This window comes from Manis javanica, chromosome 4 (assembly GCF_040802235.1).
Source record: "Manis javanica isolate MJ-LG chromosome 4, MJ_LKY, whole genome shotgun sequence".
Classification (NCBI taxonomy): Eukaryota; Metazoa; Chordata; class Mammalia; order Pholidota; family Manidae; genus Manis; species Manis javanica.
This window is the reverse complement of record NC_133159.1, coordinates 58,306,298-58,321,790: the sequence shown is the minus strand read 5'-3', so window position 1 is coordinate 58,321,790 and position 15,493 is coordinate 58,306,298. Positions and strand designations below refer to the sequence as shown.

The window sequence follows — 15,493 nt, the reverse complement described above, 5'->3', positions numbered from 1 at the left end:
AGAAGTCTTCTACAAGTTGTAGACCCTTCCTAGGAGGAGTCTTCCTTGATTTGGACAGTTCTGCCTCCTTGGGGTTGAAACTTATTATCCAAGGCACAATATTCTTTGATTTGATCCTGTCACCTACAGTCAAGCTTCCCTCATGACACCCTTGTGGATGTGATGTCATAATTCCAGGTATCTGTTACCTTGTGGCCACCTAAAGGGAACTCAACTACAAAAGGTTAAACAACTTAAGTCCCAAGGATGGATACTTTGGCAATCAGTATTTGTTGGATGAGGGAATAAAACATTCATTCATTCATGAAGTAGTTAGTAAGTATATTCTTATATGAGATATTATTTCAAATGCTGGAGCTATGGAGTTAATAAAACACAGCAGAGCCCAGAAGGAGTGCCTTGTGTGCTCTGAAACATTGGTTTCAGATGTATACATGAAACTTCCACTATCTTCCTAATTGCTGCACCCATTCTTCTATGCATGTCCAGTAAAGTGAGTGCCTTGATTGCCCTCAATCACCTGTGGCCTATCACAAAAGAGTACATAATCTCAAGGGAAAAATATGACGAATGAAACTCCAGATGAGGAGTGAGGGGAATATTTTCTGAGCCTGGAGCAAAATACCTTTGAAACTGAAATTAGTCAAAGGGAGAAATAAAGTGGGAGAAATCATTTATTGCTGACAAGCAGTTGTCCACTTCTGCTCACCCATGTCTCTTGCAACCCAGCTACACAAAGGGACTCCACTCAACCTCTGTGGTCCAGATATGCCCTCACTCCCCCTTTTAATTATCTATTGATATGGAGATGGACTACTTTTCTCCACACCTTGGAAACACCTATTGGTATGGACATGCACTAAGGCCAGGCAAGAGATTCTGAAAACATTGCAATTTTACCCACAGGAAACAAATAATTATAAATGCTATATTTAAAGTATTCAAAAACACAGTGGAAACATGAAAAGAGAGAGCAAAAGTTTGCTTGTGAAAGTTAGGGTAGGTATCACAGAGAAGGTAAGGTTGGAGTGGAGTTGTATAAGTGAAATATGGGTATACCAGATGGAGAAAATGGCCAGTGATGAAGCAGAGGTAAGTAGATGCTTACAGATTCCAGGCAGAGGGAACAGCATTGCAGAGGACTAGGATCTAAAACAGTTGGTATATCTAAGGAATGATAACATTGTATGCTTTGCTTAGAAGTTTGATCTTTGTCTTATAAGCTCTAAAAGGCAAATGAAATCATCTTGAGGGCCTACTGGGTCTTGTCTGTCATGCTATTTAGTAAAGTCTATTACAGATGAGAAAGAGATAAATGTGACCCATATGCTGTCTATTTGCAATTCAAACATAGACAATTTCAAGCCACTGGAGAGTTTTGTTAATCTGGAGAATACTGCATCTAGAAATTTCTATCTTGCCACCCTAGTTTCTTCAGGATCTAGCCTGGCCTCATGGGCATATCTAGTGACAATGAAAGGGACTCTATCTTTCAAGCCATTTTTAATTACAAGTAAACAGCCCATAGATTCTGAGTTGTGATACTTGCCCTTGAGGAGAAAATATTAAACTGAAGGAGAGGGATATGCAAACAAATGAATACAAATAGTGTAATGAATGCCATTAAAGGTACATTCTTGAAAGGTACATTACAACACTCAGAAGAGAGGACAACAGAAGCTGCCTGGGTGGTTGGAAATCTCTTCACTGAATGGATAATAAAACAGCTTGCTTGACAAGTAGGAGTCTGAGAGGTGAAGAAGGTCATTCACAGAAGCAGAAACAGCCTGAGTGAATAGCACAGATGTGTGAGTCTCTTCGGGAATGGCAAACAGTTTGGTATGCCTAGATGGTGGAGGACTGGGGAGGAACAGGGCCAGTTGCAGTCATGCAGTTAAAAAGACAGGTTGGGCAATTGTTCAGGGTCTGGAAAAGCATGCTAAGAAGAGGTGATTTGAATAGAGCTGTTTCTTAGACACACCTGATGAGGTAAGGAGAATGTTTTAAGTTAGAGAGCATGGCGGCAGAAAAAGTGGTTAGAAATCCAATAAGGCACTTAAAGCAGAGAAGCTGATCCAGAAATAGGAGCAGGCACCCTCTATCCTGCTGCCTGAGTGAAACACAGAAGTCCAGGTTTGAGTTGTGGTGCCCTCACCAACAGCCCTGACCCTGTGTTCCAGGCTGTGGCGTGGCAACACCTCAAGCACTTCCAGTCTGGTCGGGCTGCCAGTGCCCTCTAGCGGTAGCCCACTTGATGGTCAGAAAACACTAACCATCCAATTCCTCACCCATTTGTCAAGTACCCAACATGTTCCGCCTTCTGTGATAGCTTCTAGAGCCACAGAACCTTAAGGCATTGGCTTGCTTAAGAAGCGCACAGTTTAGGATGTGAGACACAGAGATAACATATCAGAATAACAGTGTGTGGTCAGAATGAAACAAAACAAAAAAGTACAATTAGAAATATGCATAAAATGCAGCTCATAAAGAAGAGGAGTGATGAAATTTTGAGTCGAGGGCTGTTGATGGTGATCTGTTATCTGTGCTGAAAGACGTGACTGGGATCTAAAAGAAAATAGGACTTCATGAGGCAATTAATACGAGGTGACCTTTCCAAGAATGGAGATCAGCATGGGTTATTTGGAGAAAAATAAATAACTCCATGTTCTTGGAGCATCAGATGGCAACAGAATTACAAAGATTTTGTAGTGGCCCTTTCTCAGGGATTTTCAGTGGTATCCAGTATTTCCCCAAATGTACCATATGGCAAGCATTTATTAAGCAATGAGGCAATGTGATATGGAATTAAATATTGTCCTGCCCCTCAAGGTACTTACAGTCCAGTATTAAGATGGATATTCAGACAGAGATATGAAGGGATATTTTCTATAAAATGCAAGTTACAAAAGAAGCAGTTGGAAGCAAAGGAAAAGAGATGTTTACATTGCAAGAACCAGTTAAGGAAGTCTTTCCGAAGTGGGGAGTGCTTGAACACTGAAGAACAAGTGAGCAGCAGTTTGCAGATGGCAGTCAGGGGAAGGGCATGTCTGCAGTGTTTCTGTGATGGGTGATGCAGTACTGGCTGAATGTCTTCCTGACCCTCTGGTTACCTTTTACTTTCCTCCTGGCCCCCTTTTTCTTCCTGCCCCTCCTGTAATCAGACCTCCAAGGTTCTGTGCTCAGCCCTCAGATCTTTGCTTTGTTCCCCCCAAGTGACTTCATTCACACCTATGGCTTCCACTTGGGAGCTTCAACCTTACTTAGTGGAGACCACACGTCACTGAGTGCAATCACTTTTTAGTCAGAAGTCAGCCTATTTCTAATGAAATGTGCTCTGAACTGAAAGCACTATCTTAAATCTCTGAAATCCTCCTCGCCCTTGCTTGGTTGTCCCACCCACCCCTTAATGGCCTGAATTTATAAATCAAGAACCTTGAAAAGAAAATTGCTTATTCCTTTTCGTTCCCTAATATTCAGTGTCTCTCCAAGTCCTGCAGCATTCATAAATCCTTTTCTTTCTGTGCCCACTATTACTGCCTTAAATTGGTCCCTCAGAATCTTTTGCATGACTGATGGCAGTGACCTCCTAATTTGTCTCTTTCTACTTCTAGCTCACCCTCTCAGTCCATCCTGCTTCTTAATTGCTAAGGTGGTATTTATAACAAGCAAGCCTGATCTTGTATTCTGTGCCACCCCACCTCTTTACTTATCATGCATCCATGTTTGTTACCACCTTCAGAATTAGGTCTCAGCTCCTTATGTTATCAGAGATGGTTCCTTGGTCTCATTGCAAGAAAGAATTCAAGAATGGACACAAAGAGTGGTTGAGCGTAAAAAGTTTACTTGGAGTACAAGTTCAGAGAAAGACAAGAGTACACATCAGAGAGCTGGGGAATGGGCAGATCTAGAGGGAGTTGCACTGAGAAAACAACAGGAAGCCTTTTTTATATAAAGGGAGATGAATATCCACTAAGTGGGGTTAAGTTTCAAAGGGAACAGGTGGAGTATTTTGGAGTTTGGTTTTGCTCCACCCTCACATCAGGCAGAGGGATTTTTGAGTATATTTGGTTTCCTAGGAGCTGTCATGGTGCAGGGAGGCATGATTTTTACTATGTTAATGAGTATATCATGTATTTTGGGGTGAAGTTTGGGTCAACTTCTCCTCCTTGCTGGATCCAGCCAGTTTTGGCCCATCTGTTGTCTGTACCACTCCCCTCATCCTACAAGAACAGCTTACACAGAAAGTGTAGAATGAAAGCAAGCATCCAGCCAAATGTAAACACTGGGTGAAGTCACCCTCCCCTTCCGTGTTCATGTCTATCTGCTTACTATAACACCTAGGGTGTGGACAAATCTCTTTTGCTAACCTCTCTAGCCCCATTGTTATCCTCTGCTTTTAGGAAGTCTTCAGAATTTCCAAATGATTGTAGATTCCTCTAAATACCTTCCTGTTTCATGCTTTCCTGCCTTGAAGTGCTGACATAGAATGCTCACTCCATCACTCTTCCTATGTGGCAAAATTCAGTTTCTCCCTCAAAACTCAGTCCCATGTCACTTCCCTTCAGTAAGCCTTCCTTGACCCTCCTTTTCTGATGGATAACCACTTCTCTGGACTACTTCTGGACCATGTATGTGTATGTATTATTATGTCATTTTGTGATGATTGGGTTACCTGTCTGTGTCTGTGTTCCAGACCAGAGTAGTAGTATAACAGAGTAAGAAAACAGAACCGAATCTCAGTGAGCTTATCACTGTGAACTGGGACAAGTTATTTTTCTCTCTTTGTCTTAACTTCCTCATCTATAAAATAGTGATGGAAATAGTACCTGCTTCATGAATTTGTCAGGTTAATGTACATACAGTGCTTTGAGCAGTACCTGACATATAGTAAGGGTTATATAAGAATTTGTTCTGATTTTCAACTATGAGCATCTTGATGTTAAGAAATTATGTCTTATTCACCTCCATTTCCCCAGGGTCCAGCACAGTGCATGACACAGAGTATGTGGAACAAACGTTTGCCGAAAAGAGGAATGACTGAATCCCTTCTCCTTGCTCCAATATCTAATAAATTCCTGAGTCCCACTGGTTTTCCTTTCCAATGTTCCCTGCATTTGGTTTTATTTATGTAGTGATTGTTACTACTCCTTCATTAATTCAACAAAAAATTATTAATAATCGATAGCGACAACTCTAGTTGCTGAAAATACTGCTTTGAATAAGACAAATTCCCTCTGCTATGGACCTTACTTTCTAGCAGATGACACAGACACTAAATAATAGCACATTAGTTATTTGATTGTAAGTGATATATGTATCACTTATATATTACATACATACACAAATACATATATATATATGATTGAAGGAATTTAATCAAGTCTTGAAGGTCAGGAAGTTTCCCTTAGAGAATAAGTTCACTGATATATGAAAGAGTAGAAATAACTTCATAAAGTGGTAAAAGCAATGGTGGAGTGCATCCAGGCAGAAGGAACAGCATGTGCAAAGCCAAGTCAGGAAGAAATTTAACACACGTGTACTTTGGGTTCCTTGTGTCTGGGTCATAGCTACAAATGCTACCTGATTTCTGTACAGGACGACCCTCCACACAGCTCTAGTATTAAATTTTCTGTCATGTTGATTCCCTGCTCAGAAAACTTCCATGATTCTCTATTGCCTACTGAATGACATACTAATTCCTTATTTTTCATGACCCAATGCAGTATAGGTTCCAGTAATAGTCCAGTTTTATCTCCCATAACTCATCTGTACCTCTACTCAACAAAAATCATCAAGAACTACTGGATATTCTCCGCATGTTCCTTATTTTCTCTTTCCCACATTTACTTAGGTGGTTATCACCAAAATAGAAACTTTTCTGCTCCCATCCATGCTTGTTCCATAAGTCAATATTTACTTGTTCTATGTGTGGTGTGCCGTGATATTTTCTCTCCTAGTCTATTCTATTTTATTTATTTTCAGTTTTAAACAAGCAAGTTGTAACCCACCAAAGTCGTTTCACAACCCACTAATGGATCTTGATCCACAGTTGTAAACATTGCCCCAAATAGCCTTAAGGATTTTTCTAAGATATGTGATTCTTGAACAAGGTTGGTTTTGGTAGATTCTAAGTTTTCTCACAGCAGTAGGATCTTCTAACTCGGTTACACAAAGACGTGGCAATGCATTTTAATCTGTAGATATCACACACTGCTGTTTCCATCCTGGCAAAGTACTGCACTGAAGCTGCCAATTTGTATTGCGCTGTTCCAGATGACATATCGGGCAAAGATGAATATGGGGGAGTATTTGTCCCAGCTGTAACTGAAGGACAAAAGAAAAGAAACCAAAACCTCCATTAGCAAATAAATCTATGGTGATCAGATTCAACTGTATCTCATATTATATAATAAGCGCACCTTAACAGATAGATTTGATTTATAAATGGGAAGGCAGATACTTGAATCTTTTGTAATAACCAGTCCCCAAAGGATATGTTTTTCAGAATCATTTTTATATTTTGGGTTAATGTTCAGTGGAACTGTGGATAAAAATGAGAGTTCCTGTGGCCAGGATTCTCACCTGGCCCTGGTTGACTAGCTCACTGCACACCTGTGAGCAATACATGGCTGTTGACTCTACATAAAGAGCTCCACCCAGTGCTCTGGGCATGACACGGTGGCAGGGCTGCAAGGCTGCAGGAGAGCAGAGCAGAGGCTGGAGTGGTGGCAGCGGTGAGGACAGGTCCAGAGGACAGCTATGCAGGGTGACTATGCAGAGAGGCCCAGAGGACCGCTGTGTGGGACAGCTGTGCAGGCAGAGAGACACAGAGGATGACTGTGTGGGACTACTGTGCAGAGAGACCCAGAGGATGGCTGTGCAGACAGAGGGTCCCAGAGGACGGCTGTGTGGACAGAGGGGCCCAGAGGATGGCTGTGCAGACAGTGGCACCCAGAGGCAAGGGGAGAGACCAGCTTGCTGCTGCAGACTCACTCTGAGTGAATGGGATTCTAGTGATGGACCTGCCATCTGGAAATAAAGTTGGGTATAACCCTTTCACCCCAAGGACATTTTGCTGTCAATTTCTTTGGTCCCATTGAATCCAGAGTGAACTAGTCTGGGGCTGAAACCCATTGGCAAGACAGGAACATTTCAGTTTTTCAGTATTTCTTCCATTCTCAATTTTGCAATGTCAACACCTGGATCAACTTCCCATCTTGTTAATGCTCTTCAAATCTTTATTTCCAGTCCAAATTACATTCCTGTGTTTCATTCTTCTGTATCTCTATCTCCTACTACCAACTGGATGTGGCTAGAACAGTGACCCACCCAGACCTCCCCAAACTCATCAACCCTAAATCACTTCTCTCTGTCCCACACCCCCATCTTACTTTATTAGAGAATGGCACACCATTTCTCCACATAAGCCAGAAAACACCGGCAATCAGGTTTTCCTCTTCAGCTAGCCTACCATGAATTCCTCTTGATTGTACATCCTTTATGCCTCACACATCTGTCTACTTCTCTCCAACCTCCCTGCCTCTACCAATGGTCAAGCCTCCCAATGGTCCTTCGGCCATCTTTATTAGCCCATTTAACAAAGTGGCCAATCTAGCATGTCATTTTCCAGGTGGAAATCATTCAGTAAGTTACTGATTCCATTTAGGAAAGAGTCCAATAGAAAGTATCTAAAACTGTTTGCAAAGCCCATCCTGATCTATCCTTTGCTAACCTTACCCATCTCATTTTCATTCTTTTCCTTCTTTCTTCCTTCCATTTCTCTGTCAAGCTATGCTCATGATTTACTTCAAGAAAATCTTCATCTATTTTATGTGTCTTACTTCACAAACTCAAGAAGGAGTAAAAAGGAGTTATTTTTGGCTCCTTAAAATCCCAATATTTCAGGTAATCTCTTAGACAGCTAAATTTTACTTCTTGCCAGATTCACCCCAACCAGTATTTAGATCCTCAGAGCAGGGGGCTTTCACCAGTTTCACTGTTATTCTCATTCCTCTATTTCTCATTTAGTAAACACCTACTAAGTACCAGATGCTGGAAATACTAGAGATGGGTACAATGTCATCCCTACCTTCCAGACCCCATCTATTCAGGGCTGGAAGGAAGGAATGACACAGGCAAGTAAGCTGTTATGATATAGATGTCCTCCAAGCTCATGCAAACTTGAACTTAGCCAAAGAATTCCAAAGGGGCATAAAAAATATTAAGACATGAGAAAACTTTTGCTTCACTTGTAAGAACAAACAAAATAAGCTTTATAAGTGATAAATATTCTGTGGGAAGAACATACAGCAAACAGCAGAGACCACAGAAGGGAAGATTTTGCTTCTGGCACTGGAAAATTTTCATTGCACTAGTTCACATTTAGTCAGTGCTGCTATTTGGGTTAGTTACCCTTTTACTGAATTCTATTCATGACTGAAAAGCAAATAGTCTGGCAAAGTCTAGACAGTTCTGCAAAGGCAAATATCGCCAAAGTGATGAGAGTTTGTGGTTAGTCACAGGTGGTCAACACTTATAGTTTGTGACAATTATTAAAGTTGTCAGGCTGCTAATGCTAAAGCAGAAAACGAGAATCTAAAAGATTTTAACTTCAGTAAAATTTGAAATGAGCAAGACGGACTTATCTGAATGGAATGTTTCTGCAATTTTCACAAAGCAAGAACTTTTTAAAATACTTCTCTGAGGATCTTGCAGAAAAATGTAGAGCTTTGCTGAATTTTTTACTATTCCCTTAGTACCTATTCCCTTACTAACTTATACCTTTGCTGTTTTTTCCTGATTGCTGTTACCTCCAGCCCCCCAGGTGCCTGTTAAACACAAGTATCAGCTCTTCTGTGAAGCACAATAGGATCAATGGATATCTCTCAGGCTGAATTAATCCCTCCCCACTCTAAATGCCCACAGTATTTTGTAATTTGCCTTTCAATTGTACTTTTTACATTTTATTATCCTTATTGGTAGATGTATGTCTGTTCCCTCATAGAGTGCAGCTACTCATTAATTCTGCATTCACAGGGGCCCAACAGTGTCTGGTACACACTAAAACTTCCATATAGATAGGTTTAATGGTTGAATAATTCCATTTTTTCCTCCACTTCTTCTGTGTAGTACCAACTTAATGATCTCAAGTTTTGGCTAACTTTGTGATGTTCATTATTAAGAGGTTCTGATAATAATTAAAATAAAGATTCTTTTTAGTTAGTCACAAAATTAACTTGGAAAAAACAAGGGGTTGTAGTTTTATGGCCCATCTCTGTTACTGAGAGATATGTGATTTGGGGTGATCCGTTTACCTGCCTAGGCTTTAGTTTTCTCATCCAGAAAATGAGGACGTTACTAAATGAGCCCTATATTCCCCATTTTCTCTCTATCAACCAATATCCTTTCCTGCCTTCACACAGAATTAATGGCTGTGTTTTTCATTAACAGTTTTTATTGATCTTGTTTCCTGTTACTTTGCTTTTCTTTTCCTTAAAAACACATAATCAAAAGTTCTTGATGGCTTACTATGATGTCTTCAGAGTTCTGAAAGTCACAGATATAGTTCCAGTCCTTGACTCTGCCACTTACAAAGCTAGCTTTATAATCCTGGCAACATCGACATGCCTAAGTCGCAGGTTCTTCATGTGTGAAATTAGAATTATAATAATAATACTGCTTTCATTTCATTGTTTCATAGACTTATAGGTAGTCATATTTCTTATGACTGCAGTTGCAGGCTATATAGGGAACACATACATGTTAACTGATGAATTAATCACTAGCCTCTATATTCCCCCATTAAGTAAAAATTTTTATCTGTTTCTTTACAACTGCCAAATATTATAAATATCTGGTAATAGAATGCAAATACAATGCCAACTACATTGCAGGTACAGTGCCAAGGACATTGCAAATCTTGCAACAAATGCAAAGCTTCATGAAATTAATTAAAAGCCAATTTTTAAACACACAGGTAAAGACACTGACAAATAAATTGAAGAAAAGAAAAGTAACAAAAATATAGCAGACTAGACATCTTAAATATACTGAATTGAATATGGGAATAAATAGATTAATCCCTCTAGTATTTATCACCAAAAGGGACCATATGCATGATCATGCTGCAAAAAATTTTAAAAGAAGGTTATTTTGTATTGTGATGCATTTCTTAAAAAAAAAATGCTCAAAATTAATTTCTTCTTTGCCTTTTCTAAGAAGTAATTGATGGGAGCAATGAGCAAGAGGATGAAATTCAGCAAGAGAATAGGAGCATCTCACCCAGCGGGCACGGTGGGGCAGGCCAGGGACAGTGAGAGGCCGCAGACAGCCTTTGCTTTGGTTTCAGTTTTGCTTCAGGCCAAGTCTGGTGGGTGTTCTTACTGGCAGTGTGACAAAGCAGTGGAAAAAAACACAGACAGATCATCTGACTGTATATGCTTGACATCTAGCAATTTATTAAAGTTTCAACCTAAGCAACTCTATTCAAATTTGAAAAACAAGCCAATAATTTCAAAACTACTACTACAAAGAACAGGCTTTTGAGTATAATACAATTATAGAAAATTTGTCTTAGAAAAAGTGATTATTTTAAGGCTTTTCAGTTTACATCTCAATTATAATTGCTGGCATGTTAAAGAAATAAAGTTTTAGAGTGATGCATTTATTTCACCTTTGTTCCCTTTTTCTATATAGTTTCTGGAAATAATACCAAAGAACAATGAAATGAGCAAAAACCATGCCAAACCCCAAAAAAAGAAGAACGTATAATTTGTATAAAAGCCTAAACTCAGTAAGCCATTGCTTCTGTCACCCTATTTGTCAATTGAGTTGTTAGTTATAAAGAGATTCAGTGAACTTTCCAAGGTCACAGAGTTCAAAGTCTACTGAGAAAACACAACTGTTCTCGCACCATTGTTTTTTGATGACTTCCTTTAATCTAAGCATATCGTAGTAAAAATATAAAATTTTATTTAATAGAGCAATAAGGAGAATATATCAACTAAAATCATCACCAATAAACTCTGGATTGAATTTATGTGTTGTAAGTGACCATTTGCTTCTACTTATAACAGCTCTAGGCATGGATTATTTGTGAAAAGTTTTTCATTTGGGTAATATAAATTACAAAATGAAACGAAGACTATAGAAAATGTACATATTTTAGGTTATATAAAGTTGCCTTAGAACAAATATTTTCTATTAGCGGAAGTCTGAAAATAAATAACCTACACAGAAATTTTAGAATTGAAACTGTTGGCTTCATAAAGAGATTTTGACTTATCTCTTTTCTTTCTTTTTGAATTAGAAGAACTAATACTGTCAACTTTCAAGCAAGGCAGCAGGAAAAGCAATATTTCACACCCATTCTTAAAAGGATTTTTCATAGTTTACTAAAGTTGTTTCAGAATACAGAGTTAAAAAAGGACTCTTTAATGTTTCAGCTGGATTTCAGAATCAAAAGTCTCCCTTTAGAAGGTGATGCATTTGTTCATTAAAATTGTAAAGCTGGAAGGGATCTTTCTAGGAGAGTTGCCTAATGCCTATCTAAGCTGAATAATAACAGCAATAAAACAAATTTTGTGTTCTTTTTTTATTTTACACATTCATATTAGGGTTAGCAGATGTAAGAAGCAATTTTAAAGTCCATACACCTAAGTGGCCTCATGAAAGAAAGCTATTCCCAGAGAATTACCAGGAAAAAGAAACATTTGGAGCTATGAATTCTCAATATATTTTCATATTTTGACAATAGGCATCTACTGAGTCATTCACTGTGCTATCACAGAGATGACAGTGCATTAAAAAAGGCCCATATTATCCTTTAACCCCACATGAATCTCAAATCCACTGAGTCTCTCTCCTTTTCACTATCCCTCCCACTGACGTCTTTACTTCTCTCCTTGCCTCACTACGATTCTGTGGTTAATCATTACAATCACCTCCTTGTATATACCCTTAACTTCTTTTCTTTGTCTAGTTTTGTTTCATGTTTGGCAGAACTAGAGGGGTTACAGATTACACAGGTGTACGCATTTGTCAAAAACATCAGATGGTACACTTAAGAGTTATGTATTTCATTGCACATAATTTTACCATTAACAAACGTTAAACAAATATTGAACTTTAGTTAATATATTTGCTTTTTACAATGATATGAGTTAGCAATTTTAAAACTTGTTTAAACAAATGAGTAAATATACTGAAGGTAATGGGAATAGTATTTTAAGGGGAAATATGGAAAGAAGGAATACTGGTATTGGATTGAAATGGAAAGTATCAATACAAACTCATAAGTTTTAATATCTACCTTTATTGCTAGATACATACAGAAGTGATTATAGATGTAGGTGTATATGCATATGTGTGTACAATACATGTACATATACTACATCTATTCACTAAGATTGTCCAAAAGTTGTAACACATTAGCTATGAGCACATCTAATGCCTACATCTTGATTCTTTTTATATTTTGCACTAAATGGAACCTAGACTTTTAAAGGAAAAAGGATTCCAGGTCTGAATCAGAGGAGTTCTATCCGGAATACATGAGGATGGCTACAACTCAATGACAACAAAAAATCAACCCGATTAAAAAGTGGACAAAAGACTTGAATAGACATTTCTCCAATAATAATATACAAATGGCCAAAAAGCATATTTTAAAAATGCTCAACATCACTAATCCTTACAACAATGAAAATTAGAAGTACAGTGAAATGTCACCTCACTCCCATTAAGATGGCCACTATCACAGAAATGAAAGACAGCAAGTGTTGATGAGAATGTGGAAATACTGGAAGTCTCATACACTATTGCTGGGAACGTAAAATGGTGCAGTAACTATGGAAAACAGTAGAGGTTCCTAAAGAAGTTAAAAATATAATTACCATATAATCCTGCAATCCCACTTCTGTGTAAATATCCAAAAGAATTGAAAGCAGCATCTCAAAGAGATTTTTGCACCTCCATGTTTGTTGAAGCAGTATTCACAATAACCAAGAAGTGAAAGTAACCCAAATGTCCATCAACCAATGAATATATAAAGAAAATGTGGTAAATGCATACACACTGGACTACTGTTCAGTGTTTTAAAAAGAAGGAAATCCTGTCACATGCTACAATATGGATAAACCTTGAGGATATTATGCTAAATGAAATAAGCCAGTCATAAAAAGTCAAATACTTTATGGTTCCACTGATATGAGGGATCTATAGTAGTAATATTCATAGAAACAGAAAGTTGAATTGTGGTTGCCAAGAGCTAGTAGAAGAGGGAAATGAGAAGTTGAGAAGTTGTTCAAAGGGCATAAGGTTTTGCAAGATGAAAAAATTCTAGAGTTCTGTTGCATGACAATATGAATATAGTTAACACTACTGAATTGTTCACTTAAATGGCTAAGATGACACATTTTACATTATATGGTTTTAGCACAATTTGAAAATAAATAAAAACAGGTTATGCAAATGTGACAAAATTTTGGTAATTATTTTTAGCTTGGTGATCTTGTACTAATATTTTTAATTTTGTGTCTATACCAACAATTTAGTATTTTTTTAAGAAAAAATTGAAATAAATATTAACTTACTAATATAAACTTAATAAATTTAGTTATGAATAAAAGCAGAGTATTAATGTCTGTTCACTTTGGATTGAGGGAATTGGGTGCTTTTGTATGTTTGGAACATTTCCTAATTGAGAAAAAGTAATGGCTATAAAAAACTGGCAACACTGACCAAAGTTTATTCAGTTTGAGTCTATGCATCCCAATTCCAAATTCATAGAGAGAAGGAATTGTACATGAGTCCAGTCAATTGTGACCAGTGAAAATCACATAGTTCAAAAAGGGCTGCTTGGGGAAGGTGGGGTCAGTTCCCAGAGAGGTGAGTTGGGCTTTGTAGAAACTCTGAAAATATTCACTACAGATGAGGAGAGCAGGAAGGATTTTCATTGTAGATAAGGAAATCAGATACAGATATGTAGTAACACCTAGATGTATTTGACTATCACAATTTAATACCATTAGTTGTGCTACTACTAGATCCTGAGACTCCTATGCTAGCTCTGTTTCACTTTCCTGAAAGAGACAAAAAAAAGCTTACAGACTTCTAAGATATCTGCTGCTTTGCCCTGATAGCTGAAGATAATATATGATTTCACCACAAATATCAGATGGCATAATTTTATTCCTACATAATTCAGTATGGCTCTTTAAAAGTTATGAATATTTTCTTAAAAAACCACTTAACATCATTATCACTAATAATAAAATGAGCAAAATTTATTTGGTATCATCTCATACTTAGTCTAAAATCAAATATATGAATTGTGTCAAAAATTGTATGTTAATGTGATTATGTCTCTTAAATCCCTTTTGATTCAGTGAAGTCCCTCCCCACCCCCTTGGCCCCAAAATATTCACCTGTAGAATTTGAATTTGTTGTCATATAGTGTGGTTCACATTCTGGATTTCTCTGTTTAGTTCCTGTTCTGTCATTTAACTTGTAAATGAAAGTTAACCTGTGACTTAATTGTATGGAACTTTGATTTTTGATGCCTGCAAGCTATTTTTTAAAATTAATTTGCAGATTATAGACTCTGGGACTTTTCCCAGTTTTACTGGTCATCCTCAGAAATGCCTTTCCAGGTTTGTAGAGTATGTAGGCTCCTCTTTGCTTATAAGTAGATATTTGTTGCTAAATTTCCTGAGCCCTGGGTTTGTGGGGTATGTAGATTGTCCCATTCATTTCTCACCATCCCTGCCTTCCAACTTTGATTGTGTTCTTGTTCTACTGCTGTAGGTCATTTATCACTGGTGTTCAGAATCTGAAGTTTATGGGAATGTATTGCCATCTGGTTTTATTTATATGTTGTCAACAGGTTTCTCATTTGCTGTCCTAATTGGTTTGTTTGTTTTTTAGGAGGAATTTTTGGGAGATTAAAAACCTGTCTTGCTGCCAAGATCACATCACTGGAAGTTCTTCAACTTTCTTTTTGTTAAAGAAAGAAACTACCACAGATACACCCCAACTCCCAACTCATTCCTTTTCACTTTCTCCTCTATGCCCACTGCAAAGATAACCCCTATCCAGAAGTTGGTGTGTCCTGTTTCCATGCATGTTTGTGTACCTTTATGACATGTATATGCACCTATTAAATTTGTATCCTATTGTTTTGTGAGTTTAGAATATTTACATATATGTTTGCATATTATTGATCTGCTACTTGGTTTTCTTCACTCAAAATTATATTTCTTCATATTCATCCATATTCAAACATGAAGTCCTAAGTCATTAATTTTAACCGTTATAGAGTATTCCATAGTTTGGAGAAAGCAAAATTTGTCAGTTCCTTGCTGAGGGAAAATTATTTCATTTCACCATGATAAGCAGTACAAAAAAAAAAAAAAAGAAAATAATCTGTGTACATGTTTGCTTGTGCACATCTGCATGAGTCTCTCTAAGCCTAGGAGTGGAAGTGCTGGGTCAA

General features: G+C 37.8%; 1 protein-coding gene across 3 annotated transcripts in view; it reads left to right on the top strand.

The window, feature by feature from the left end:
- The window catches only part of PTGER3 (prostaglandin E receptor 3), a 169,744-nt gene extending 154,569 nt beyond the window's left edge, over nucleotides 1–15,175 (top strand). For all 3 annotated transcript variants that reach the window (XM_037024296.2, XM_037024297.2, XM_037024299.2), the window contains one exon: nucleotides 14,926–15,175. In XM_037024296.2, the coding sequence (XP_036880191.1) occupies nucleotides 14,926–15,085 (160 nt within the window). In that variant the 3' untranslated portion in view covers nucleotides 15,086–15,175. The remainder of the gene's footprint in view (nucleotides 1–14,925) is intronic.
- Nucleotides 15,176–15,493: the final 318 nt, after the last annotated feature.